Source organism: Talpa europaea, assembly GCF_964194135.1.
Source record: "Talpa europaea genome assembly, chromosome: 4".
In the NCBI taxonomy this organism is placed as follows: domain Eukaryota; kingdom Metazoa; phylum Chordata; class Mammalia; order Eulipotyphla; family Talpidae; genus Talpa; species Talpa europaea.
The window spans coordinates 146,688,656-146,714,330 of record NC_140070.1 but is presented as its reverse complement, the minus strand read 5'-3'; the positions used below and the strand labels follow the sequence as shown (position 1 = coordinate 146,714,330).

At 57.7% G+C, this 25,675-nt stretch overlaps 4 protein-coding genes across 4 annotated transcripts in view; 1 reads left to right on the top strand and 3 right to left on the bottom strand.

The window, feature by feature from the left end:
* The window catches only part of TSPEAR (thrombospondin type laminin G domain and EAR repeats), a gene marked incomplete at both ends in the record, with an annotated part of 83,034 nt that overhangs the window by 13,528 nt on the left and 43,831 nt on the right, over positions 1-25,675 (top strand). The window lies entirely within an intron of this gene.
* LOC311169870 (uncharacterized protein) lies at positions 10,991-11,635 on the bottom strand (the record flags this gene model as incomplete). Its single annotated transcript, XM_084232113.1, has 1 exon — positions 10,991-11,635. The coding sequence occupies one exon, from the start codon at positions 11,633-11,635 to the stop codon at positions 10,991-10,993; it is 645 nt and encodes a 214-aa protein (XP_084088239.1).
* LOC311170157 (uncharacterized protein) lies at positions 15,491-16,204 on the bottom strand (the record flags this gene model as incomplete). Its single annotated transcript, XM_084232548.1, has 1 exon — positions 15,491-16,204. One exon carries the CDS (start codon positions 16,202-16,204, stop codon positions 15,491-15,493), a length of 714 nt encoding a protein of 237 aa, XP_084088674.1.
* LOC311170154 (uncharacterized protein) lies at positions 24,342-25,166 on the bottom strand (the record flags this gene model as incomplete). Its single annotated transcript, XM_084232546.1, has 1 exon — positions 24,342-25,166. The coding sequence occupies one exon, from the start codon at positions 25,164-25,166 to the stop codon at positions 24,342-24,344; it is 825 nt and encodes a 274-aa protein (XP_084088672.1).

Genomic DNA, 25,675 nt, shown 5'->3' with positions numbered 1-25,675 from the left:
TCCACGGCACCTCTAGCAGCTCTGCAGCCCCACCCTTCCACCCTGTCCTGTCTGAGCACCCTCTGTCCTTCCTGTGTGTCCCTGGGGGATCTGCCCGCTGGAGGGCCTGGGAGCATCAGCTGGCAGACCTAACCCCCAGGGAGGGCATCACACAGCAGCGTCCAGCGCCAGGTGGTGGACTCACAGAGAAGTGACTCAGGTGGGACTTTGGGGAATGAAACAGCAGCCAGATGGAGCCTCGGGGGGTTTCCAAGAGTAACAAGGGATTGCAGAGGGGTCATTAGTCACGGAGATGATGGCCAAACAGGCCAGAGACATTTACAGCTGTGCGCAAAGCGCAGGGAGGAAACAGGAAGTCCACAGGAAGCTTCCTGCTGTCAGGTCACCGCAGCTGGGTATAAAAGTCGCCCGGCAGGGAGCCACAGACATCGCCTCCCTCCTCCACCACCACCTAGTCCACCGACATGAGCTGCTGCAACTGCTCCTCTGGCTGCTCTTCGGGCTGCCCGTCCTCCATGGGTGCGCCCCTGAGCTGCCGGCCGGTCGTGTGCCTGCGCCCCTCCTGCCAGCCGTCCGGGGGCTGCCAGCCCATGATGATCTGCCAGCCCTCCGGGGGCTGCCAGTCCTCCTGCCAGTCCTCGGGGGGCTGCCAGCCCCTGATGATCTGCCAGCCCTCCGGGGGCTGCCCGTCCTCCTGCCAGTCGTCCGGGGGCTGCCAGCCCATGATGATCTGCCAGTCGTCCGGGGGCTGCCAGTCCTCCTGCCAGTCGTCCGGGGGCTGCCAGCCCATGATGATCTGCCAGCCCTCCGGGGGCTGCCAGTCCTCCTGCCAGTCCTCCGGCCCCACCCTGGTCTGCAGACCCATCTCCTGTGGCCTCCCTGCCTGCTGTGTGCCCGTGAGCTGCAGACCCATGGTGTGCATTGCCTCCTCCTGCCAGTCCTCTGGGGGATGCCAGTCCTCCTGCCAGTCCTCCGGCCCCACCATGGTCTGCAGGCCCGTCCCCTGCGGCACCCCTGCCTGCTGCTGACCGCACATTTCCCCAGCGGCTCCCAGGGCAGACGGACCTGCTCCTGCCCCCAGATCCTACATGCGGTCAATGAAATCAGGCTCGTCAAACCCCTGAACTCCGGAGTGACAGCCGGTGAATGATCCAGCCTGTGAATGCCCCTGTCAGCCCCTCTGGCGGTCCTGGTCCAGGGTCTTCTCTGTCTCCAGGGGAGCCGGCCCACATGAGCAAATAAACTGTTCTCAGCCCAGCAGTCGGTCCTTCCATTTTGTCTCTCACATTTTGCAGGTCTCCCCTGGAAGGAGTCTGCCAGTCAGCGCTGCTCCCTGGTGCCCCAACTGAGGGGGAGAGATGTGGCCTTGGAGGCAGGGGAGGGTTCTTCCTTGTGGCTGAGGAGGGCGGATGATATCATCCCCTCCCGAAGAGGGAGCAGGAGACAGACCTCGGCCCAGACCCCATGTGGGACCCTGCAGGGTAGTTACAAGGCAGGGAGTCTCTCATGCAAACCCACTAAAAACGGAAAGCAGAGTCCAGTCATCCTGGACACCAGGCACAGGAGGTCAGAAAGCTGGGCCTCCGTTGGCCCACTGGTCCACACAGACAGGCACCCCTGTTCTGAGACCCATCTGCTCAGCATGGCTACATGAGCCGCCTCTGCCCTACCGGGGACGGCAGGTGCTGCAGCACTCTCTGTGTGCCAGGCAAGCAGCGGCAGTGGGCAGTTAGGGTGGACACTGGGGCAAACTCTTACCCAAGCAGCTGGCACATCCCCCAAGAGGAATTGAAGCTTCTCATAACTACAAAATCTAAACGAAGGTGCACACCATAACACATGGACCCAAACCTCAGGGAAGGCCCAGCAGGAGAGGAGATGCTGCCCCCCAGGGGGACACTGTCACATCCCCGTCACTTGGTACATGATGTGTGACATGCAGTCAAAAATGAGAAGACACTCGGGCCTCCAGGTGGCCTATGGGTTGGGACTGACACGGAGAGCCCCCTGCAGGGCCTGGTGTGGGGCAGGTGGGGACAGGAGACGTTGGGTGTGTCCTCGGTGGTCACCCTGCCGAGCGGGGCCAGCCCTGCCCTTCCCCAGGTGGCGCAGGGTCCTGGCCTGTCATCCTGGCGGCCCCGCAGGCCGGAGTCAGGATGCAACCAGTGGCTCCGGAGGCCAGGGCCCCACATGAGCTGGCAGGATCCCAGTCATCCCTGCAGGAAGAGGCACAAAATGGGGCACAACACTGGCCAGACCTGAGCCCGGGGCTGCTATGCTCCCCCCACCATGCCTCTGCCTGCTGCCAAGCACCCTTCCCTCGTCCGGGAGATCTGCCCAGGCTGTGCAGCCGCACACAAGAGACCAGCTCTGCCTCGGGATTCCCATCCCACAGGCAGAGGCCCGGCCCAGCACCTGGCTTCCACCCCTCCCTCACCCCGCCTGCCACGCGCTCCCGGCTTGCTTGAGTCTGAAGCAGCCTGTTCCCGTACCTGCTCCCGCGCCGGAGTGTCGGGTTTTAGCCTCTTCCTCGGGTCCCGTGTCCTGAAACTTTGTTCCCTAAGAGGCGCCCAGTGTACAAAGCTGGCACCACAGACGTGGGAGAGGGCGGCTTCTGCCCCCAGCACTGCCCGCAGCACTCTAGCTCCCGGGGCTCACACACCCCCAAGCTCCAGCTATAGTGGCAGCCTGTGCTGCCCTGGGCCGGGCACTATGTGGTAGAGTGTGTGTGCACGTCTTGAGTGTCACAAACAGGCATGTGCAGGAGCACCCATGAGCACGGCGTGTGTGCAGGTTGAGTGTGCACACCTGGGTGCACGCCATGTATGTGTGATGCCAATTGCGTGCACGAGTGTGTGTGCATATGTGTGTTCATGTGCGTGCTGCCCTATGAGCAGTGTGTGTGTGCATGAGCGTACACGTGCATGTGTGCACAGTGAAGTATGTGTTGTGGTATGTGCATGTCTGAGCACGTGTGTGCACATGCCCAGATGAACCCTTCCATCGTTGACGTCCTCTCATCCAACGCCCCCCGCCCCCACTGAAGAAAACTGCTGGGCCAGCCCCCTGAGGACATGTGCGACTCCACGCTCGTCACCACCCGGATGTAAAGGAGGGAGCAGTGGGGAGACAGGAGAGGTCTGCTGCTGCGCCATGTGGGTCACTCCCTGGCCAAGATCGAGCTCAGGCCTCTTGATGATAGCCTGAGACCCAACCCATAGGCCACCTGGAGGCCCGAGTGTCTTCTCATTTTTGACTGCATGTCACACATCATGTACCAAGTGACGGGGATGTGACAGTGTCCCCCTGGGGGGCAGCATCTCCTCTCCTGCTGGGCCTTCCCTGAGGTTTGGGTCCATGTGTTATGGTGTGCACCTTCGTTTAGATTTTGTAGTTATGAGAAGCTTCAATTCCTCTTGGGGGATGTGCCAGCTGCTTGGGTAAGAGTTTGCCCCAGTGTCCACCCTAACTGCCCACTGCCGCTGCTTGCCTGGCACACAGAGAGTGCTGCAGCACCTGCCGTCCCCGGTAGGGCAGAGGCGGCTCATGTAGCCATGCTGAGCAGATGGGTCTCAGAACAGGGGTGCCTGTCTGTGTGGACCAGTGGGCCAACGGAGGCCCAGCTTTCTGACCTCCTGTGCCTGGTGTCCAGGATGACTGGACTCTGCTTTCCGTTTTTAGTGGGTTTGCATGAGAGACTCCCTGCCTTGTAACTACCCTGCAGGGTCCCACATGGGGTCTGGGCCGAGGTCTGTCTCCTGCTCCCTCTTCGGGAGGGGATGATATCATCCGCCCTCCTCAGCCACAAGGAAGAACCCTCCCCTGCCTCCAAGGCCACATCTCTCCCCCTCAGTTGGGGCACCAGGGAGCAGCGCTGACTGGCAGACTCCTTCCAGGGGAGACCTGCAAAATGTGAGAGACAAAATGGAAGGACCGACTGCTGGGCTGAGAACAGTTTATTTGCTCATGTGGGCCGGCTCCCCTGGAGACAGAGAAGACCCTGGACCAGGACCGCCAGAGGGGCTGACAGGGGCATTCACAGGCTGGATCATTCACCGGCTGTCACTCCGGAGTTCAGGGGTTTGACGAGCCTGATTTCATTGACCGCATGTAGGATCTGGGGGCAGGAGCAGGTCCGTCTGCCCTGGGAGCCGCTGGGGAAATGTGCGGTCAGCAGCAGGCAGGGGTGCCGCAGGGGACGGGCCTGCAGACCATGGTGGGGCCGGAGGACTGGCAGGAGGACTGGCATCCCCCAGAGGACTGGCAGGAGGAGGCAATGCACACCATGGGTCTGCAGCTCACGGGCACACAGCAGGCAGGGAGGCCACAGGAGATGGGTCTGCAGACCAGGGTGGGGCCGGAGGACTGGCAGGAGGACTGGCAGCCCCCGGAGGGCTGGCAGATCATCATGGGCTGGCAGCCCCCGGACGACTGGCAGGAGGACTGGCAGCCCCCGGACGACTGGCAGATCATCATGGGCTGGCAGCCCCCGGACGACTGGCAGGAGGACGGGCAGCCCCCGGAGGGCTGGCAGATCATCAGGGGCTGGCAGCCCCCCGAGGACTGGCAGGAGGACTGGCAGCCCCCGGAGGGCTGGCAGATCATCATGGGCTGGCAGCCCCCGGACGGCTGGCAGGAGGGGCGCAGGCACACGACCGGCCGGCAGCTCAGGGGCGCACCCATGGAGGACGGGCAGCCCTAAGAGCAGCCAGAGGAGCAGTTGCAGCAGCTCATGTCGGTGGACTAGGTGGTGGTGGAGGAGGGAGGCGATGTCTGTGGCTCCCTGCCGGGCGACTTTTATACCCAGCTGCGGTGACCTGACAGCAGGAAGCTTCCTGTGGACTTCCTGTTTCCTCCCTGCGCTTTGCGCACAGCTGTAAATGTCTCTGGCCTGTTTGGCCATCATCTCCGTGACTAATGACCCCTCTGCAATCCCTTGTTACTCTTGGAAACCCCCCGAGGCTCCATCTGGCTGCTGTTTCATTCCCCAAAGTCCCACCTGAGTCACTTCTCTGTGAGTCCACCACCTGGCGCTGGACGCTGCTGTGTGATGCCCTCCCTGGGGGTTAGGTCTGCCAGCTGATGCTCCCAGGCCCTCCAGCGGGCAGATCCCCCAGGGACACACAGGAAGGACAGAGGGTGCTCAGACAGGACAGGGTGGAAGGGTGGGGCTGCAGAGCTGCTAGAGGTGCCGTGGAACAAGTCCTGTGTCCCAGGGGAGCAATGAGGGGCGGGCAGCCAGACCACACGATCAGCGGGCACAGCCTGTGCCTGAGCCACTGCACCAGCTCGGCGACGGGTGAGGCAGGTTCAGGGGCCTTGGGGCGGTGTGGTCTGAGACCAGCACAGAGCAGCAGGCTTTGTGCCATCTGTTGGGGTCTCCTGAGGGGGCACAGTCACTCCTGCCAGCCCTGCCTCCTCCTCTCTTTGGGCGGCTGTCCTTCTGAAGACCCTAAAGCCAGCAGGGAGGGTCTCGCTGGAGACTGTGGACCTGGGCCAGGTGCTCACACGGCCCTCTGTCCGCCAGGACAAAGAGTCCAAGGTCATCATTTCACCTCCACCTCCACCCTTGACCATAAGAATACGATGCAGAAGATGATGTTCTGGAAAGTCCCTGGAAGAAGCGGCTGCCGAGTTGAAAGCCTTGTGGGAATGTGTTCATTCCTGACCACCAACAGGCCCGTGGCTCTGCGTAGTGCAGATGCCAGCACCCACCACACTCCTGCGAGCCGTGCTGGGGGGCGCCACTGGGCCTGGCCCACCACCCGGCCTCCCCAGAGGAAACGGTCCCGCCGAGATGCAGAGCTTAGGACGCACGCGGAACTTTGCAGGGCTGCAGGTGAGCGCCCACGCGGGCGCCGCTCGAGGGCCGCTGGGGCCAGGGCCGGCGGCCAGCCGAGGGGGACGGGATTCGGGCTCTGGGCACGGGGGCCTGATTCCCAACACACAATCAAGAATCGCTAGACATGAAAAGATGTAGGAAAATGTAAGTCACGGTTCAAGGGGAAAAAGAAACCATAGCAACGAAACCGGAGGGTCCAGATACTGATTTCAGAAGACTTACAAAGAATCAAAGAGAATACGCACGAGGAATTACAGGGAAATTATTCTCACGAGTGGATAAACAGGGAAACTCGGCCGATAAACGGAAACTGCGAACAACGGACAACGGGAATCCTGGAGCTGGAGAGTAACGGGAGAAACAACCCCCTCCGGGTGGCCTGAGAGAAGCTGGGGGGCAGGGGGAGGGGGGAGGAGGAGGGGGAGAGGACGACAGGGGGAGGGGAGGGGGGCAGGGCAGGAGGGGCGGGGAGGGGAGGGGGGGAAGAAGGGGGAGGAGAGCAGGAGGGCGCAGGGAGGGGGACAGGATGGGGCGGGCAGGAGGAAAGCGGGGGCCACGCCGTGCAGCAGGCAGCGCCCAGCCTGCAGAGGAAGGAGAAACAGAACCAAGGAAACAAAGGGGCCCACGGGCCGGGCCGGCGCGCGAGCTCGGAAAGAACGCGGAAGCCCCCGCGTGTCCAAGAAATAATGCGCAGCTCCCCGCATTTTGATCCTAAAAAACAAAAGGACCGACAGATGCACGGGCGGGGAGCGTCCCATCCGGGCGCGTGGCGGCTAAACTGACGAAGCCAGGACAGAGAGAAAGCGCCCGCCGGCAGGAGCCACTCCCCGGGGAGCGGGGCGCCGCGGGGCGGGGCGGGGCGGGGCGGGGCGGGGGCGTCCTCTAGGTGCGCGGGAGCACCGGCCGTCTGGACCCAGACAAACCCGCGCTCGGGGGATGGACACGGCAGCCAGCTGAGGGCCCCACGGGCCCCCGCGGTGACGCTTGGGGGCAGGAGAGCTGAAGCCGGAGGAGAGGGGTGCAGGGGGAGAGCAGGGCCGGCCGGTGGAGTCCCGACCGGGTCCGACCCGAGAGCCTGTTCAGAACGTCCCTCTCGGGACCTGGGTCACAGGTGAGGGGCCGCCGTGGCCGCCCAGGCGCCTCCGTTTTATGTGACCTTGACCCGCGGACAGAGCCAAAGGGCAGCCCACGCTGGTGTCCCGACCCCGCGGGCGCAGGGACCGTCCTGGGGCGAGAGTCCAGCGCGGGGCCTGCGCTCGGGGCTCGTGCCCGCCGGGGCGAGGTCGCTCCGCCTGGGGAGGACACGGCCTGGCGCCCGGGTCTCCGAGGCCTCAGATCACGACAGGCCCCGGGGCGGCGAGCCAGGCGGTGTCGTGTGGACAGAGCACTGGGCGTTCGTCGCGGGAGGACCTCGGCGTCGTGAGGTGGCCCGGTCCCCCACGACGGCCGTGCCCCGTCCGACGGGGCCGCGAGGCAGGAACCCCACAGCTGCTGAGTCACAGGAGCCTCCGGCCCAGAAGCAGCGGCTGCCTGAGTCACTTCCCCAGACTCAGGGACGAGGAAACCCCGCGCTTCCGCGGGCAGCCCGAGCGGCTGGCGCCGGGAGGAGGAGGCCGCGAATGAAAGGCGGCCGGGGAAGGAGCCACAGGCCAGCCGTCCTCCGCGCTGACCCGCCGGCCCCACACCGCCCCGTGCCACACCAGCCGCCCCTCTGCTGCCAGCCGCCGGCCGAGCGCCCAACTCCTGTGTGCCCGTGAGCTGCCGGCCCTCGGGTGCCTGGCCCCTTCCTGCCGTCCTCCAGCCCCACCTGGTCTGCAGGCCGGTCCCTGCGGTGCCCCTGCCTGCTGCTAAGCCTGGGGCCCTGAGGCCCGGCCTGGGCGTGCGGGGTCCAAAGCAGCGGCTGGGACCCCACGAAGCAGCCCGGGTGGCCCATTTGGCCCTCGGGGCCTGGCTGGAACCCTGCCGTGAGGCGGCTCCATCCCAACCCGCAGACCCCGGCCCCGAGCCCGGGCATCCACATGGGTCCACACCGGCCAGGCCCGTGTCCAGGCCCTGCAGCCCCGGCCCCCAAGGCCCAGTAAACTGCCACAGCCAGGCCCACCGTGTGCCCTGTCCCCCCTCCACGCCGGCCCCTGGACCGCACCCACCCGGGAGGCTCCGAGGGTCCGGAAACTCCCTTTTCTGCCAAGAGGCGCAGGTGCCGGTGGCCCGGGGTGACCGCCACTGGGAGGCTCAGCCATGGCCGTGGGGTCAGAACTGACCTTGCTCTGGGTGGGCGCAGGTCCTCCTTTCTGACCTGGCCCCAGGGGAGAAGGTGCCCTGGGGGTGGCCTGTGGGTGTCCTGGGTGTGAGTGTCCTCCCAGGACACCAGTGGGCTCCCCTGGGGTGGCTGGGGCTCCGCAGGTGGGCCCCTGGAGCATGACTTCTGTGCCTCCCTGATGGCCTCACCGGCCCCCAACCTGCGGCCACGCCCCTCACAGGCCAAGTGCCCGGCCGCGGAAGGGCTCGGGTGGTCCAGGCCATCCCCGGACTAGCGGGCCAGAGGGGCTTGGCCGGCAGAGGAGCCCTTCGGGAGAAGCCGAGGCCGCCCGGGCCTGGCCGGGGAGATCCCAGGGGCGGGGCCTCCGGAGTGGGGGAGACTCGGGGCCAGCGTGACGGCGCCCCAGCTCGGACCCCGCTTCTCCAGGCCCGGGTCCCGCCAGCCGTGGCCGTGGGAGGAGGGGCGGCGCGGGGAGGGAGGCGAGGCCCAGGGTCTCTGGGCCCCTCCCCTTGGGGGCTCTTCCTGGTCTCTGGGCTCCCCTTCGGGGTGCTTCCTGCGCGCCTCTGCCCCGCCCGCCCGGAGAGGGCTGGGACTCCCCTTCCCTGCCCGGCAGAGGCGCGTCCTGCCTGGCTCTGCACCTGCGGCCACTGGTCCCCCCGAGGCCCATCCCTGGGCACCTGCAGCAGCACCCCCAGCACGCCCCCTGGGTCCTCAGCACAGACCCCACGAGAACTTCGAGGCTGCAAGCCCTGGTGGCGTGTGGGGGACCCTCAGGGACTCGGCCCACTTCTGGCGCCCCTCCCCAGCTGAGGAGGGCAGCCCCCCACCCCAGTGAGGGGGACTGGCCCTGCTGCCTGGAGGGACTCCCTCCCGACCCCCAGCCCAGCCCGACCCCGACCCTGGTGCAGGCGCCCCTTGGCCTCCTGCCTCCCTGGCTCGGGCAGAGGAGGAGTTTTCAAGGCTGCACCACCCCCCACCCCGAGTCCCCAGATGGGCGACTTGAGAGAAGCGGGTCCCGAGAGTCTGGGGATGGGGGTGTGGGCGGGGATGGGTGTCCCCACTCTCAGCTGCCGGCCTTTGTGGCTGGTCCGCAGCCGTGGAAGCCATTGGCTCCGCAGAGGGAGGTCCAGAGAGCTTCCAGAACCTTCCTCCCTGTGGACATTTATAAACAAGCCTCCAGGAGCACCAGCCGTCGTCTCGGCTGCTCTCGCCTCCCCATCCTGCTGCGGCTGAGTGTGCGGGCCAAGTGGGCTTGGACCCCATGTGAGCTCGGGTCTCCCTCATGAGCTCGAACTAGCCCCCATGAGCTCAGGACCCCTCCCACATGAGCTCTGGATCCCGGGTGTGAGCTCAGGACCCCCACGTGAGCTTCCAGAACCCCACATGGGCTCGGGACCCCCGCGTGAATTGGAACCTCACATGAGCTCGGACCCCTTGTGAACTCTGAATCCCGGGTGTGCGCTCGGATGCTGCGTGAACTCGGACCCAGCGTGAGCGCCACTGCTGTGGCACCTGCTGTCCCTGGGGCACCCACTGCCTGGGGGGGGGCGGCTTTCTGGGCAGGAGGGTTGTCCTGCCCTAGGGGAGGCGCCATCCCTCAGGCCTTGGGGTCTCTGCGCGCTGCACCCCGTCTGCATCCCTGCACTCGTGGCTCTGGGTGGGGAGCTGGCGCTTCTTCCGAGTCCTTGTCCGCTCTGTGCTGGGAGTGGCCGTCAGGCCTTGGTCCACTTTCCCTTAAGTCTGAAGGTGCGCGATGGGGCAGGGTTTGGGCCAACTCGGGAAGCCGAGGGGTCGGGAGCCAGGCGGGTGGACACCGCCGCCACTTTCTGTCTAAAGGCCCCCCAGGGGTGCTGCTCTGTCCTCTCCCTGGAGGCAGAGATAAGCTGGGTGGGGTGGCCCCCGAGCCGCCCCCTGCTCCTGGTCCTGTCTGCCAGGCCCTGGTTCGTGGGCCCGATGGGCCCGTCTCTGGCCCGAGGGGAAGCGGGCGCCTGGTGCTGCCCTGGTGGCTCTGACGGGCCCACGGCCCCCGGTGCCAGCGGTCCTGAGACGGCAGCTCGCCCGCCCCGCCCGAGGGTGTGTTCGCGGGTCCTTGCTCTGTGCCGCCTCCACCGGCTTAGAAATCTCAAGCAGGAGCCGTGTCTGGAGGGACCCGGGGGCCCCGCGGGACCCCAGGGGCTGGTGGGGCCAGCGCAGACTTGTCCACTCAGCCGCGGCCCCGCCCCCCGGCACCAGGCGCTCCTTCTCCGTGTGGGCGCCTCTGTCCAGGGGAGTCAGCTCGGTCTGGACCGGACTCCCCAGTCCCCACCAACCAGGGTCTCTGCTGCCCCCCCCCCCAGTTCACCCGATCCGACATGGGCAGGGGCCCAAGCCTCTGACCCCACGCTGCCTCCTGTGCCAGCCTGCGAGGGCTCTACTGGGGGCTGCTGGGGGGGCGGGGTCTGGGTGTGGCGGGGAAGGGGGAGCAGGCAGACAGCACCCACGTCCAGATCGTGCCGTCTCTCAGCCATTCCGAACTCAAGTCTGAGAGGGCGTCTGTAATGTCTGGCTCCCACCAGCTGAAGACCCCCCACAGGGACCTTGGGGGGCTCAGGGAGGAGGAAGAAACACACTGCCATGTTGTCTGACACACCGTTTATTGATTATAGCAACTGACCGTTGTCACATCAGATGCCAGCAGCTGCCCTGCAGAGAAGGCCCCGTCACGCCGTCGGTCCCCCATCCTGAGGGATCTGTGGGCCTCTTGTCTCGGAAAGGGTTCGAATCCCCTTGAGCAGCAGCTGAGTGTCCCCTAGTGGAAAGGGGAGGTCCTGGCGCCAGCAGAGGGGCTGAGGTCCCACAGGGAGAGCTGTGCTGGGGGCAGACAGCAGCCCTCCAGGCAGGAGAGAGGCTCAGCAGCAGGTGGAGCGGGGGCACGCGGGCTGGCAGAGCAGGGACACGGAGGAGGCCCCGCGGCAGCAGCCGGGCTGGCAGCAGGGGGCGGGGGCGCAGCAGGCGGGTCTGCACACGGGGCGGCAGATGAGGGACACGCAGGAGGAGGGTTTGCAGCAGGGCGGGGGGCAGGGGCTGGGCTGGCAGCAGGAGGTGGCCGAGCAGGGGGAGGACCCCGAGCAGTCGGGCACACAGCATGGGGGCGTGCAGCAGATGGGCGTGCAACACACGGTCTTGCAGCAGACAGGCGTGCAGCAGGCAGGTGTGCACGAGACAAGCGTGCAGCACATGGGTGTGCAGCACACAGGCTTGCAGCACATGGGCATGCAGCAGGCCTGCTGGCAGGGGGAGCAGCTGCAGCACGAGGGCTCGCAGGGGCAGCTGCAGGCTGACTGGCAGGGGCTGGACCCACAGCTCACCGGGGTGCACATCAGGGTCTGGCAGGAGGCAGGAGCGCAGCAGCTGGGGGCACAGCAGGGGGGCTCACAGCAGCTCTCGGGGCAGTCGTCTCCCTGCCAGGAGGACTCAGGCAAGGACACAGGCAGGCAGACCCGGCTGCCGTAGCTCAGGTCGCTGGAGCAGACGGACAGGGTGGAGGCGGCCATGGCGTGCGGCTGGAGGAGGGAGGGTGCGTGTGTTTGTGTGTGTGTGTGTGTGTGAGTGGGTGTGGAGGTGCTGGGCCTCTGGGCTTTTATACCCCTCTGGGCTTGTGTTTCCCCTCCCAGCTCACAGGCCTTCCTTGTTGGTGTTTGCAGCTGCAGGAGAGCCTCATCCACGCTGGTTTTGTTTCTACCTTAGCCTTGACTCATCAGCCTGTGAGTGTGCCGGGGTGTGTTTTCCTGTCTCTTCCTGTTTGGCTGCAGAAAACTTGTATGGCTTGTGTGGAGCCTGCTTGGTGCTTGGGGTTGAGGGGCTCACTCTGCTCAGCTTTTCTCCCCTCCCGTACCCCAGAGGTCTCTGCTGTAATTCAAGCCACACTTGGGATTTTTTTTTTGTTTTCTTGTCTGGTAGTGGGTTTTGCACTTTCGAATTCTTTGTACATCTCCAAAAAGCATCAATTTTACCATCATACTTTTTGACAGTTTGGCTGGGTATAGAATTCTGCTTTTTTTGTGTGTGTGTGGGACCCTCGCCGGTGGCCGGGGGAACGAATCAGCGCTGCAGAGGCTGCGGGCAGCCTCGCAGCCCAGCGCTCAACCGCTGCGCCACCAGGGGAGGCCCAGAATTCTGCTTTTAAATGACGACTTTCTCAAAAACATAAAGGACACATTTACATTTCCTGTGTTCCTGATAAGTCTGAAGCTGCTCATCTATTTTTCTTCACTTTCCAGGGACATTTGGTTGTTTTTATTCAAAAATGCCATATTTTCACTTGTGAATTTCGTCCCTTCCTGTGCCTAGAGGTGGTTGAGGCTTATTGTTGGATGTTTCCAATAACCTCACCTTGCTGACCTGTCCTCCTCTGGTGCAGGAGTTGTCTGGCCCTGTGGAACTAACCTGTGTGGCTTGGGTTCTCTCTCAGCTCTGAATGTTTGCCCTCACTCTCATTTCTAGGAGGGCTTTTGATTTTATCTTTTAGTGTTTAGCCATTTTTGGTTCATAAATTGGGAATTATTTCCTAATTTTTAATTTGGAACCACTATTATTTGATTGTTTCTTTTTCCTAGCTGACTGATTTGTCTTGTGACATGCCAAGGCATGGTCCCCCATAACTGATGGTGATTCTGTGCTTTCTACAGACTCTCCACCACCTCCAGGGCTGTCTCACAGGCTGCTCACTAATGTCAGCTCATCTGACTCTCCAATTAAAGGCTACTTCATTCTTGTGCCTGAAGTCCTGTGCCATCACACACCAATTTGCTTCTCTTTTCTGCAAACATAGCAGAGTCCTCATGTTCATACTATTCTGTTTTAGTTTTTATTATAACTCTTGAAAATCCTCTCAGTGGCTCTGAAAGGTTGGTGAATCCCAACCTCCTTTACAAGACTCGAGGTCCTGTGTTGCTTCTTGGGGAGGAAGCAATCATGCCCTTTTCCTTTTCACACTCAAGCCACAGGCGAGTGCTTTCCAAAGTCAACCACTGTGCCAAGCCTCCCCAAGGGACTGATTTTTACAGGCACAAAACCACCGAGCAGTAGAACAGCTGTACCAAGGATGGCAACGGCTGGGGCCGAGAATCCACAATACTCACATGTCCCCTGGCTGGGGGAGCTGTGGGCACGCTGTGCGGTGAGTGTCTTGCCCTCGGAGTGCGGTGCCTTTTGTTCCCAGGAACTCTGGTGTATCCCCTCTGGCTTCCTTCCTTCTGCTCTGCTCTGGACCTGCTGGGCTTTTATACCAGAATGTTACTCTCACCTTCAGCTTGTGTTTCCACAAGTGTCTGGAGATCCTCGGCTGATAATCGTAATTTTATGAGGGTCTGCCTTCTTGGGGTTCATTGATGATGTGTCCTGTGCACAAGCAAGTATGTCCTCATAAGCCAGCGGGGGCTCTGAGGGAGTGTGGGGTCTCAGAACGACCCCCGCCCCAAGGTCGCCGGGACGCTGTGTTTCTCTCTCCTCTGACCCGACATGCCCAGTTTCGCTCTTCTCCTGTCTCTGCTGTGAGTCCACTGGGTACACTGGGCCTATGTTCTTCAGGCCTTGAGTCCCCTCCTTTGTGGCGCGGGTGCACACAGCCTGCGTGCTCATGGGCCCTGTTACCGAGCAACGTGCTCCCCAGTGCACAGGCCCGAATTCCAGGATGCCAGGCTTGAGAAAAGGAAGAAGCTTTACTGTGAATTGACTGGTAGGGAGGCAAGCTCAAGTCTGCCTTTCTGTCCAGGAAAGGAAAGGGTTCATATTCATTTGGGGGATGGGGTTGAAAATAAACTAGTAAAATTATATTGCCTGAAAAGCAGATTAGGGGTAAAGAAATGTGGGCTTGGCTGAAGTCGCTGGGGGTGGCAGGGCAGTTCATATGTGATGCACTTCTTCCATCAGCGGAGTTTTGAATTTCAGTCAGGGGGGTGCATCTGTCTCTCTGGGCAGCCCCCCTCCTCAGTGTTTGCAGCAATTGGGGTGACGGGGTCAAGCAGAAGGGTCAGAGAGTGAGTGGGCCCTCTCCCTGCTGCCAGGCCTGACCATGGGGGCAGAGGGTCAGCCCTGCTGTGTGTCCTGCACTTGCAGAGCATGAAGGCGTCTGAGCTCCAAGCTGGCGCTTCTGGCCCACGGCCCCAGAACCACAGCGGGATGGCCACCACCTCTGTGCTGGCTGCGCTTCCAGGACTGCAGCAGCAGCGTCCACTCGTCTCTGGCCCTGGGACTGGCCCTGCTGCCTGACCCGGGCTGCTTCAGGGAGGAACCTGGAGGTCCCACCCTGCCCTCAGTTAGCACTGCCCCCATGGGACTCCCTGGCCTGCTGGGGGGCTGTGGGTCGAGGATGGCAGGTGGGCACTGTCCCACATGCCCCTGGTGGCCGGGAGCGAGCTCAGGCCGAGGCCAGGCAGCAGCTGGGGCTCTGGGGAAACTGTGGGCTCCATCTGCATCAGCCCCCTTGTGCCATGCCGAGCTCAGGGGCTCTTTGCAGCAGGAGTGGGGGATGGCGCTCAGGGAGCAAGGGACTTGGGAGTCTGGGAAGTGGGCAGTAGCCAGGGGAGTCTCCAGGAGGCTACCGCCCATGGAGGCTGCATCCTGCCTCAGGGCCTTTAACCTGCCTTTACCGCCCCGTCCCCCGCCCCTGTTGAGAGGAGAGGGTGGAGGAGACCAGAAAGATGAGGTCCGTTCTGTGTCTTGGGGCGTTGGTGGAAGCTGGAGGAAGGTCTGCCTTGCCAGTGGCCAGCAGACACCAACTGTGTCGGTGCTCTGAGGGCGGGGCCGTCTGGGGTGGGCTGTCTGGCTCTGGGCTGTCTTGTTGGAGGTGCAGAGGGGTTACCCCTGGTGACCAGCGACGCGGCTGCCTGCGGGGGTCTGGCACAGATGTGCTACGCTGTCCTGGGGGCCGCCACTGAGCCCAGGGACCGTGGCTATGTCCCGCGACGCCCGGCCCCGGGTCCAGGCACAGCTTTCCTGAGATGGGTCTGGGGGCCAGGCCCCAAGAACTGAGAGGGAGACGGCCTGAGGGGTTCCCAGAGCCAGCACCAGGTGCGCCCCTCCCTCTGCCAGGTATGTGCACAGACAGGACGGGAGGTCAGCATGAGACAAGAGGCTTTATTAGGGTTCAGAGCTCAGGTCCCTGCCTGCAGGGGGCCAGGCCTGCTGGGCCCTGGGGACGCCAGCTGGGGCTCAGGGCAGCGGGGGAGTGTGACTCCCCGGTGCGGCCAGCATCAGGGAGGACTCGGTAGCATCCCTGGCTCCTGAGACGGGGCGGGAGCAGGCGGGGTGGGTTTGTCCCCTCCCCTTGGTCTGAAGGGCAGGCACGGGGTGGCCGGTGGGGAGTTGGCCTCCTGCTGGAGAAGGGACCTGACGGCAGCCGGGAGGGGTCAGCAGCAGGCGGGGCGGGGGCACGCGGGCCGGCAGAGCAGGGACACGGAGGAGGCCCCGCGGCAGCAGCCGGGCTGGCAGCAGGGGGCGGGGGCGCAGCAGGCGGGTTTGCACACGGGGCGGCAGATGAGGGACACGCAGGAGGAGGGTTTGCAGCAGGGCGGGGGGCAGGGGCTGGGCTGGCAGCAGGAGGAGGATGAGCAGGGGGAGGGCCCCGAGCAGACAGGCACACAGCACGCGGGCGTGCAACACATGGGCGTGCAGCAGGCAGGTGTGCACGAGACAGGCGTGCAGCACATGGGTGTGCAGCACACAGGCTTGCAGCAGACGGGTGTGCAACACACAGGCTTGCAGCAGACAGGCGTGCAGCACATGGGCTTGCAGCAGACAGGCGTGCAGCAGGCAGGTGTGCATGAGACAGGCGTGCAGCACGTGGGTGTGCAGCACATGGGCTTGCAGCACACGGGCATGCAGCAGGCCTGCTGGCAGGGGGAGCAGCTGCAGCACGAGGGCTCGCAGGAGCTGGACCCGCAGCTCACCGGGGCGCACATCAGGGTCTGGCAGGAGGCGGGGGCGCAGCAGCTGGGGGCGCAGCAGGGGGGCTCGCAGCAGCTCTCGGGGCAGTCGTCCCCTTGCCAGGAGGACTCGGGCAGGCAGACCCGGCTGCCGTAGCTCAGGTCGCTGGAGCAGACGGACAGGGTGGAAGCGGCCATGGCGTGCAGCTGGAGGAGGGAGGGTGTGTGTGTGAGTGTGGGTGTGGGTGTGAGTGTGTGTGGAGGTGCCCGGGGTTCTCTGCTTTTATACTCTGCTCATCCCTGAAGGAGGCCCAGTGCTCTTCCTTGTTGATTTTTGCCCCGTGAGGACGCGTGGGGGCGGCCATGTCATCATGTGACTTCCTTGCTGCCTGGTGAGGCCAGGGAGCTGTTGGGCGGGCTGGCATCCGTGGCCTCGTCTGCCCCATGGGAAGGAGTGTGTTGCCTCCCTTTGGCTGACCCCACTTCTTCCAGCTCGGCATCGGGTGTCCTGTGACAGGTCCGGGATCTGGGGCCCGGCAAGGGTTTTGTGCAGCCCGTGTGCTGGTCTGTGTGGCTGCCCGGCTGTGACGGGAGAGACGTGCACAGAGGGGCCTGCCTGGGCCAAGGTGCGTGAGGACAGGCCCTCCTGGTGGGCCAGAGTTGCCCGGGGCAGCAGGTCCTCTCTCCTAAGAAAAGGCTGGAACTTTCCACATGGCCTTTGCTGCCTGGCTTGTGAGGAGAACCAGATTGGGGAACTGGCCTTGGGTCCTAAACCACTTGCCCCAGAGTCCGCGGTCAGCTGTCTTTGGAGAGGAGTTGCCCGGGAGGGGCTAAGGGTGGGGCGGCTGCTAATCTGGAGCTGCGTGTGGGGGAATCCAGATAACCCCCCATTAGCTTCAATAAAAACTTTGAGGGAATCACTTTGCTATACAAATTGATGTTGAGAAGCACTCGCATTCTGAATGATAGATGAACAATTAATGTGGATATTAAAGTGTTCTTAATACTAGAGTAGGATAAGAAGTAAAAGTATCAAATACAAAATTCAAAGCATTCACAACATTCACGAAGCACACAGAAAGCTGCTTCACTTTTTACTGATCACTATTGCTTCTCAGGCTGAGCATGAAGGTCCCACCTGCCAGGTGAGCCAAGTTCCCGTCTGGCCGTGTCCAGTGCCGCCCAGTGGAGGCCTCGCTCTCAGGAGTCCTTAGAAATGTGGTTTTTTAACAGTCATAAAATAAAATTTACCTTTTTATCCCTTTTAATGTGTACAATTCAGTGACATCTATATAGTCACAATGCTGTGCTACATAACCTGGTCTATTTCGGAACATTCTCATCACCCCACAGAGAAACGCTTTGTACATCCCCCAGCCCCGTGAATCACTGCTGTGCTTCCTGCCTCTGAGGCCTCTGCACATGTCACAGAGCACGGGCCTATAGTGTCTCACTCCTTTTTACTTCCAAAATGTTTTCCCAGCTCATGCCCGTTGCACATATCTATGCTTCATTCCTTTTCATGGCTGACTAATATTCCATCATATGGCTAGATGATATTTTTTCTATCAGTTGAACATTTGGGTAGTTTCCACCTTTTTGCTACTGTGGCTACTGTGAATAATGGTGCTTAAACTTTTTTGCACAAGTTTTTGTTTGAATACTCCTTTTCAGTTCTTTTGGGCATATCCCTAGGTGTGGAATTGCTGCATCATAGCTTTTGGGGAGTTTCCAGACTGTTCCCATAATGGCTGCACCACCTTACCTTCCACAGCAATGTGTAAGCGTTGCAACTTCTCCATTTTCAGTTGACTCCCCTTTTTTTTTCATCATTGACACCCTAGTGGGTGTGAAGTGCTGTCTTGTGTGGCTTTCCTCTGCGTTTCCCTAATGAATGCTGATCCAGGGCTTTTGCTCATGTACTTGTCAGCCACTTGTATAGCTTCTTTGGAGACATGCCTGTTAAAGTGCTTCCCCATTTTTATTTGGGTCGTTTATCTTTTTGTTGTGAATTGTAACAATCCTTTATGTATTCTGTATGTTAGATCCTTGTCAGAATTATGGTTTGCGAGGATCGTCCCCCATTCCATGGGTTACTGTTTCTCACTCTTACAGTGTCCTTTGGTATCCAAACCAATAGAATTTTGGTCCTGTCCTTTTTTTCTACTTTTCTCCTGTTGCACATGCTTTTAGTGTTCTAAGAAGCCATTGGCGAATCTAAGGTCATGGGATTTACCCCTATGTTTTCTTCTAAGAGTTTTATAGCTTTACCATTTTATTTAGGTTTTGGATCCATTTTGAGTTAATTTTTATATATGGTGTGAGATAGTGTCCAACTTCATTCTCTTTTAGGTGAATATCCAGTGATCCCAGCCTTTGCTGAGGAGATCATTCTTCCCTGCATTGAATGGTCTTGAGAACCTTATTAAAAATCTATTGACCATACATACATGGGTATATGAGAGTATTGCTATGCTCTCAGTTCTGTTCTATTGGTCTGTATGTCTATTCTCACGTCATCAGCACTGTTTGGTTACTGTTGCTTTGTAGTAAGCTTTTTCTTCCTTTCTAATCTCAGTGTCTAGAACTTCCAGTACAGTGTTGAATAGAAATAAGGAAAGTGGTTACCCTTGTTGTAGTCTGACCTTAGTGGGAAGGTGTCACCCTTTCACCATCAAGCATCTTGCTTGCTCTGGGTTTTTAAAGATGCTTCCTATTGTCTTGAGGAAAGTATCTTCTATTTCTAGGTTGCTGAGTGATTTTATCATGACTTTCATCAACTGCTTTTTCTGCATTAGTTGACATGGCTGTGTGGTTCTCCCAGCCTTTACTCTATTAATGTGGTACATTACACTGATTGTTTTCATATGTTGAATCACTCCTGCATTTTTGGGGAAAACTCCACTTGGCAGTGGTAAATAATCCCCTTAATGTACTATTCGACTTGGTTTCATTGTATTTTGTTGAGTATTTTTAATCTTTGTTTATAAGAAATCATTGCTCTATAGTTTTCTTTTGTCATCTTTGTCTGGCTTTCATATCAGAATAATGTTGACCTCATAGAATGAGTTAGAAAGGATCACCTGATTTTTTTTTTTTTTAAGTTTGAGAGGATAGATATTAACTGCACTGTAAATGTTTATAGGTTTCAGCACTGAAGTCATCTGGTTCTGGACTTTTCTTTTGGGGGAGTTTGTTTACTACTGATGTTATCTTGTTATTTGTTCTGAGTCTATTCAGCTTGTCTGTTTCTTATTGAGTCAATTCACTCATTTTAGATTCAAATATACAAGTAGATTGAAAGTGAAGGATGGAAAAGCTGTTTCATTTAAATAGTAACCAAAAGAGAGCTGGGCAGTATTGTGAAATCAGACAAAATAGACTTTGAGAAAAAATTGTTGTAAGATTCAAATAAAGTCATTAAATATTGATTAAAATATTCACTATATCTAGAAGATAGGGCAATTATGAATAAACATACATGTAGTAACAGATCCTTAAAATATGCAGAGCAAAAATTTATCTAATTCAATATAGAACTAGGCAGTTCCATTTCTACAATAACAGTGGAAGGCCACAATAAGAAATTTCCACAATTAAAAAATTAAATAATAGAACAACTAGATCAAAAATCGTTAATGAAATAGAAGACTGAGAACATATATACAAACCTGGCGATGCATCTAAAGCCCTCAGCTAAGCAGTGTCAGAATCTAGGAGCGTTCTCCTGACTGTGCCATACATGAGGCCACAAAATAAATCTGCCCAATTTAAAAAGATTGAAATCATACAAATTATCTTCTCTAACCATAATGAAAAGAAATCAGAAATCAGTGGCAGAAGGAAAACTGGAAAATTCACAAATATGTAAGAATGTGAGAAAAAACAACGACTGAAAGAAGAAATCACAAGGAGAGTTAGAAAATATTGGATTATTGTAAAAGTCATGATGCATTTTTGCTTGAAAAAACATAGGGAAAAAGTGTCATGACTTTTCTGACAACCCAATACTTTAAGATGAATGAAAATCAAAACACGGCAAACCAATATTTAGGGGACACAGCAAAGGGAGATTTGTGACTTTGAAAAAGAAGATGCATCCAAATCAATAACAATACCACAAGGAACTAGAAAGAGAACAACAGTAACCTGAACCTAGAGCTAGCAGAAGAAAGGACATAAAGATTAGATCACAGATTAATGCAGTAAAGAGTGAAAGATAATAGAGCCATCAATGAAACCAAAAGTTGGTTCTTTGAAAGGAACAATAAAATTAACAAATCCTTATTTAGATTAAGAAAAAGAGAGAAGATTAAAATTACTAAAATCAGAAATAAAAATGGGACACCAGTACTAACCTTATATAAATTATTGTATGAATACTATGGACACTGAAAAATTAGAAAACGGAGATGCAATAAAAAAAATCCTATGGACAGATGAGCTACCTAAGCTGACCCATTGCTGGTGCTTTTTTATCTCTCACGTGTCTTCTCAGCACTCTTTGACTTCAGCCCAAATATCACTCCCCACAGGGCGGGTCTGCTAGTGACAAACTCTTTAACTTGTATTGACCTGAAACTGTCTCAGTGTAGCCATCACTTCTGAAGGACGTCGTTGGATAAAGACTTCTTGCTTGATGATTTTTTTCAACACTTGAAAAAAATGTCATCCCATTGCCTCTGGCCTTATAGTTTCTGATGAGAAATTATCTGTTAACCTTCTCTTTTGTGGTTTGTCTTTGATAATTTGATTATAAGATATCTGTGTGGATATCATTGAGCTCATTCTCCTTGTCATTCAGTGAGCTTCTTGGATATGTAGATACATATGTTTCATCAAGCTTAGGCACGTTCTTGCCACTATTTCTTCAAATATTTTTTCTGTTCCTTTCTCTCTCCTCTCTGGGATTTCTCTTAGTGGTATTCTCAGTGGCTTCCCACCGGCCTCTGAAGCTCTCTTCATTTATTTTCATTATCTTCCCTCCCCTCCCCCCACCCCCACCTTCTGCTTTTAGACTGGAGTATTTTAATTGATCTATCTTCATGTTCACTGATTCTTTCTTCAGCCTGTTCAAGTAAGCTAGTGGGCCCTTTGAGTAAAGTTTTAATTCAGTTACTGTACTTTTAAACTCCAGAATTTCAATTTAGCTCCCCTTTATTTCCTGGCTCTGTATTGATATTCTCTATTTAGTGAGATGTCATTCTTGTGGCTTCTCCTAGTTGTTTGTCCATGATTTTCTTGAACTCTTAGAATATATTAAGAGAATTGCCTTAAAGGTTTTTGTAGAGTAAGTTCAATTCTTGGGTTTTTTCTACTAATTACTCTTTTTCCCATGAATGGGCTATGCTTTCTTCTTTGCATGCCTTGTGTTTTTTTTTTTTTTTTTTTAGTTAAAAATGAGCACTTTAAATATCATAATGTGATAATTCTGGATACTAAGTTCTCCCTCACAACAGTTTGCTCTTGCTGATTTTTGTTTGTTTTTCTGTTTGGTGACTCTTCTAAACTATTTTTGTAATGACTGTACTCTTTGTCATGTGTGGTCACTGTTGCATTAGTTTAGTGTCAGATAATGATTCATTAGAGAGTTCCTTAAACACCTGGAGCCAAAAAATATTTTCTCCAGTCTTTGTGTTGGGGGCCTGGGCAGCTGGCATCTCTGTCTTCACCTTCATTTCCTGCCTGTGCAGAACATGAAGCTCAGCCAGGGGTGAGCATTTAGGACTATCTCAGGGCCTTTTTGAGTATATGTGATTATGTGTGGACACTTCGAGAACCCCAGGAATCTGTGGAAGCTTTGAAAGTCCTGTTCCTCAAAGCATCTCATTCCCCAGCTTTTCATGTTAGACTTTTAGGGTATCTTCTGCCACAACTGATACCCTTTCTCCAGGCGTGACAAATAGTTCATTTACAAACACTCTCTATGTAGCTGCTTCTCCACCTTGAGACAGTTCTGAGTTAGGAGAAGTAAAGGTAAGTCCTTTGTGTGAGTCCTTCAAGAAGCTACCAGAGGGGCCTCCCCGGTGGCACAGCGGTTGAGCGCTGGGTTGCAAAGCTGCCCACGGCATCTGCGGGGCCGGTTCGATCCCCGGCTGCTCCCCGGCCACTGGAGGAGGGTCCCACATGGCGCGCAGACCTCTCCTGCCGCCCGCTGCTCCCCTCAGCAGTGTACTTCGGTCCTTCTGCCTGCTCTGCTCCCCGCTCTGGCTCTGGTGAATTCTCTCACCCTCCCGCACTTCTGACTGTACCCAGTGCATGTATAAACCAACCAACCAAACAAATAAATCATAAATAAATAAAAATACATGCCTCTTAAAAAAAAAAAAAAGAAGCTACCAGAAAGGTTTTGTGGTACACAGGGCAGCAAATGAAGAACATGCAGGAGGAGGGTCTACATCAGGAGAGGACTTTGCAAAGAGAAGCCCTGAGCAGATAGGTGTGCAGCACATGGGCATGCAGCAGGCCTGCTGGCAGGAGGAGCAACTGCAGCACGAGGCAGGGCTGGACCCACAGCTCACCAGGGTGCAGATTAGGGTCAGGCAGGAGGCAGGCACATAGCAGCTGGGGGTGCAGCAGCATATAGGGGCATAGCAGTGGGGCTCACAGCTGCTCTCTGGACAATCCTCCCCCTGCCTGGAAGAGTCAGTGCAGGGGTCACCAGGTTTAACTTCCTGACTTATATATGCTTTGTTTTTGCTTGTGTTATTCTGTTTTAGAACAAACAGTTGCTTCTTTTGCTTATTTTTCTGTGCCCTATCATTTAATCATTCCCAAACTCTGACTAACTTGTCGCTAAGCTCCACTCAAGAGGCACAAACAGATCAGATCATTTATCAACTTCAGGTTTTGGAGAAACATTTCTCCTGAATTCCTCTTTATTGTGGAGCAGCTTCCTGGCTGTTCCCTCATCTGATGGACAAGTGTGATTCAAGGATCCATTTCACCATTTCTTTGGATTTTTCTTTCCTCTCTTATCATGAATCTCTTATTTCCTGAGTGCCACATCTTTTTCTACCTCTTATTTGGAAGGAGTACACTCTGCAAATGGGTGCATGAGAGATAAACTTTTGAGTATAGCATAACTAAAAATGCCTTCACTCTCTCTATGTACTTGATTTATGGTTTAGCTTGGTATAATATTCTGGATTGGAAAAGTATTTCCTTAGAATTTTTTTATCGATGATGTAGAACATTTCCAGAATTCTCAATGTTCCTGTTTACCCACCTCCCTCTAGGAGCAATTATTATTTCACCTTCCCTCCCCATTGATTAGATTTTTGCTCCTTTTGCTCAACAAAGTGTCTGTAATAAGCCCTTGTGTTGCTGCATGTATCCGTAGCTCTTACTTTCCATGTGCGAATACACACTCTGGTATGTTCTTCTGCATCATGTTCCCTTTCACACTGTTTTCTGTGATCCAGTCCAGATTCACTGTGCACACTGTGTTGTGATCTGTCATTGCTGTCCTCTTCAAGTTGGAACTGGCTGCACGGGGGCGCCCGAATTCCAGACTGGCAGAGGAAAGCAGGTGACACAGGCCACGTGGCTTGTGTGTGTATCTCGGGCCAGTGAGGCACTTGTGTCCCAGCGAGGCTGGCAAGGACCCTCCCACATCCATGTTCCAGGTGCCAGCCAAGCCCCAGCTAATTCCTGCCTGCAAAGGGCTCCTGGGGTTCGCCCTCAACACAGGGGGTGGTGTCATTCCAGGGTGGGGGGTCATCCCTGAGGGCGACACAGCCCAGGGTGGCACCTCCACAGGGTGATGTCCTTGGAGCCGGGTCCATCCGCTGGGCACACGTGTGCCCAGACTGGCAGGGGCTGCTGGGACATGGTTCTGGAGCAACCTAGGATACCCACCTGTGGGTAGGACAAGGCAGGGCCTTTGTTGTAGCCAAGGGATGAATTCCAGGTAAATTGGCCAGGAAGAGCGTTTATTAGAAAGGATGACAGTGAGTGGCCTGGGGCGGGGGGGCGGGGGAGACATGAGCAGCATCAGGCCCGAGGGCCGGCCACACCTGCATCCAGGGCTGGGATGAGAAACCAGATGTTTCTCTTGTCCTCACCAGGCCCGAGGTCCTGGGGGAGACCAGCTAGCCTCATTGGGGTCACTGCCAGTCCAGGTGGTGGAAGGCAGGGCGCATTGATTGGGGGAGTCAGTGCTGGAGGAGAAGGGGCTGTTCCCAAGAGCAGGAGTGTGGGGTGACCGGAGCCGCAGGTGGTGCTGCATGGGCCCTGCGGGGGCCTCGATAGCTGTCTTGGCTCTTGGTAGAGAATCCACGGGGTGCAGGTGGCAGTGAGCGCTTGTGCTTTGGGATGCCCTTAGGAAGCTAACTCAGCAGCAGGCAGGGCGGGGGCACGCAGGCCGGCAGAGCAGGGACACAGAGGAGGCCCCGCGGCAGCAGCCGGGCTGGCAGGAGGGGGTGGGGGCACAGCAGGCGGGTTTGCACACGGGGCGGCAGATGAGGGACATGCAGGAAGAGGGTTTGCAGCAGGGCGGGGGGCAGGGGCTGGGCTGGCAGCAGGAGGAGGCCGAGCAGGGGGAGGACCCCGAGCAGTCGGGCACACAGCAGGCGGGTGTGCAGCAGACGGGTGTGCAACACATGGGCGTGCAGCAGACAGGCGTGCAGCACATGGGCTTGCAGCAGACAGGCGTGCAACACACAGGCTTGCAGCAGACGGGCGTGCAACACACAGGCTTGCAGCAGACAGGTGTGCAGCAGGCAGGTGTGCACGAGACAGGTGTGCAGCACACGGGCTTGCAGCACACGGGCATGCAGCAGGCCTGCTGGCAGGGGGAGCAGCTGCAGCATGAGGGCTCACAGGGGCTGCCGCAGGCCGACTGGCAGGGGCTGGACCCGCAGCTCACCGGGGTGCACACCAGGGTCAGGCAGGAGGTGGGGGTGCAGCAACAGCTGGGAGCACAGCAACAGCTGGGGGTGCAGCAGCTGGGAGCGCAGCAGCAGGGGGCACAGCAGCTGGGGGCGCAGCAGCAGGGGGCACAGCAGCTGGGAGCGCAGCAGGGGGGCTCACAGCAGCTCTCAGGACAGTCGTCTCCCTGCCAGGACAAGTCGGTGCAGGAGTCACAAGAACCAGGCAGGCAGACCCGGCTGTCGTAGCTCAGGTCGCTGGAGCAGACGGACAGGGTGGAGGCGGCCATGGCGTGCAGCTGGAGGAGGGAGGGTGGGAGAGGGTGTGCGCGTGTATGTGAGTGTGTGTGAGTGAGTGTGGGTGAGTGTGGGTGAGTGTGGGTGAGTGTGGGTATGGAGGTGCTGGGCCTCTGGCCTTTTATACCCCTCCCAGCCGTGTTCCCACTGAGTAGCTCACATGCCTCCTTCCTTGTTGTTGTTTGGCCCCGGAAGTCTCAGCAGGCAGGTGTGTGTTTGGTTCCACCAGACGTTGCTCAGCTTGTTAAACGTGTGAGTTATTTCAGGGTTGTTCATGCATCTGCACCTCCGTGTCCCAGAGCATATGGTCGGGTGGGAAGGGAACCTCCCTGCCTGCCAGCCCCGGGCTGCCCCGTGTGGCCTGGACCTGGGTGCGTTCCAGGGAACCTGGTCGAAGCAGGCAGGAGGCTGACAGTCTCCCCAGCACTCCCCTGGTGCCAGCAGTTCTGTGGGGCACCAATGCAGGCGGCACTGGGCCTGAGGCCCGACGGGAGGCACCCCC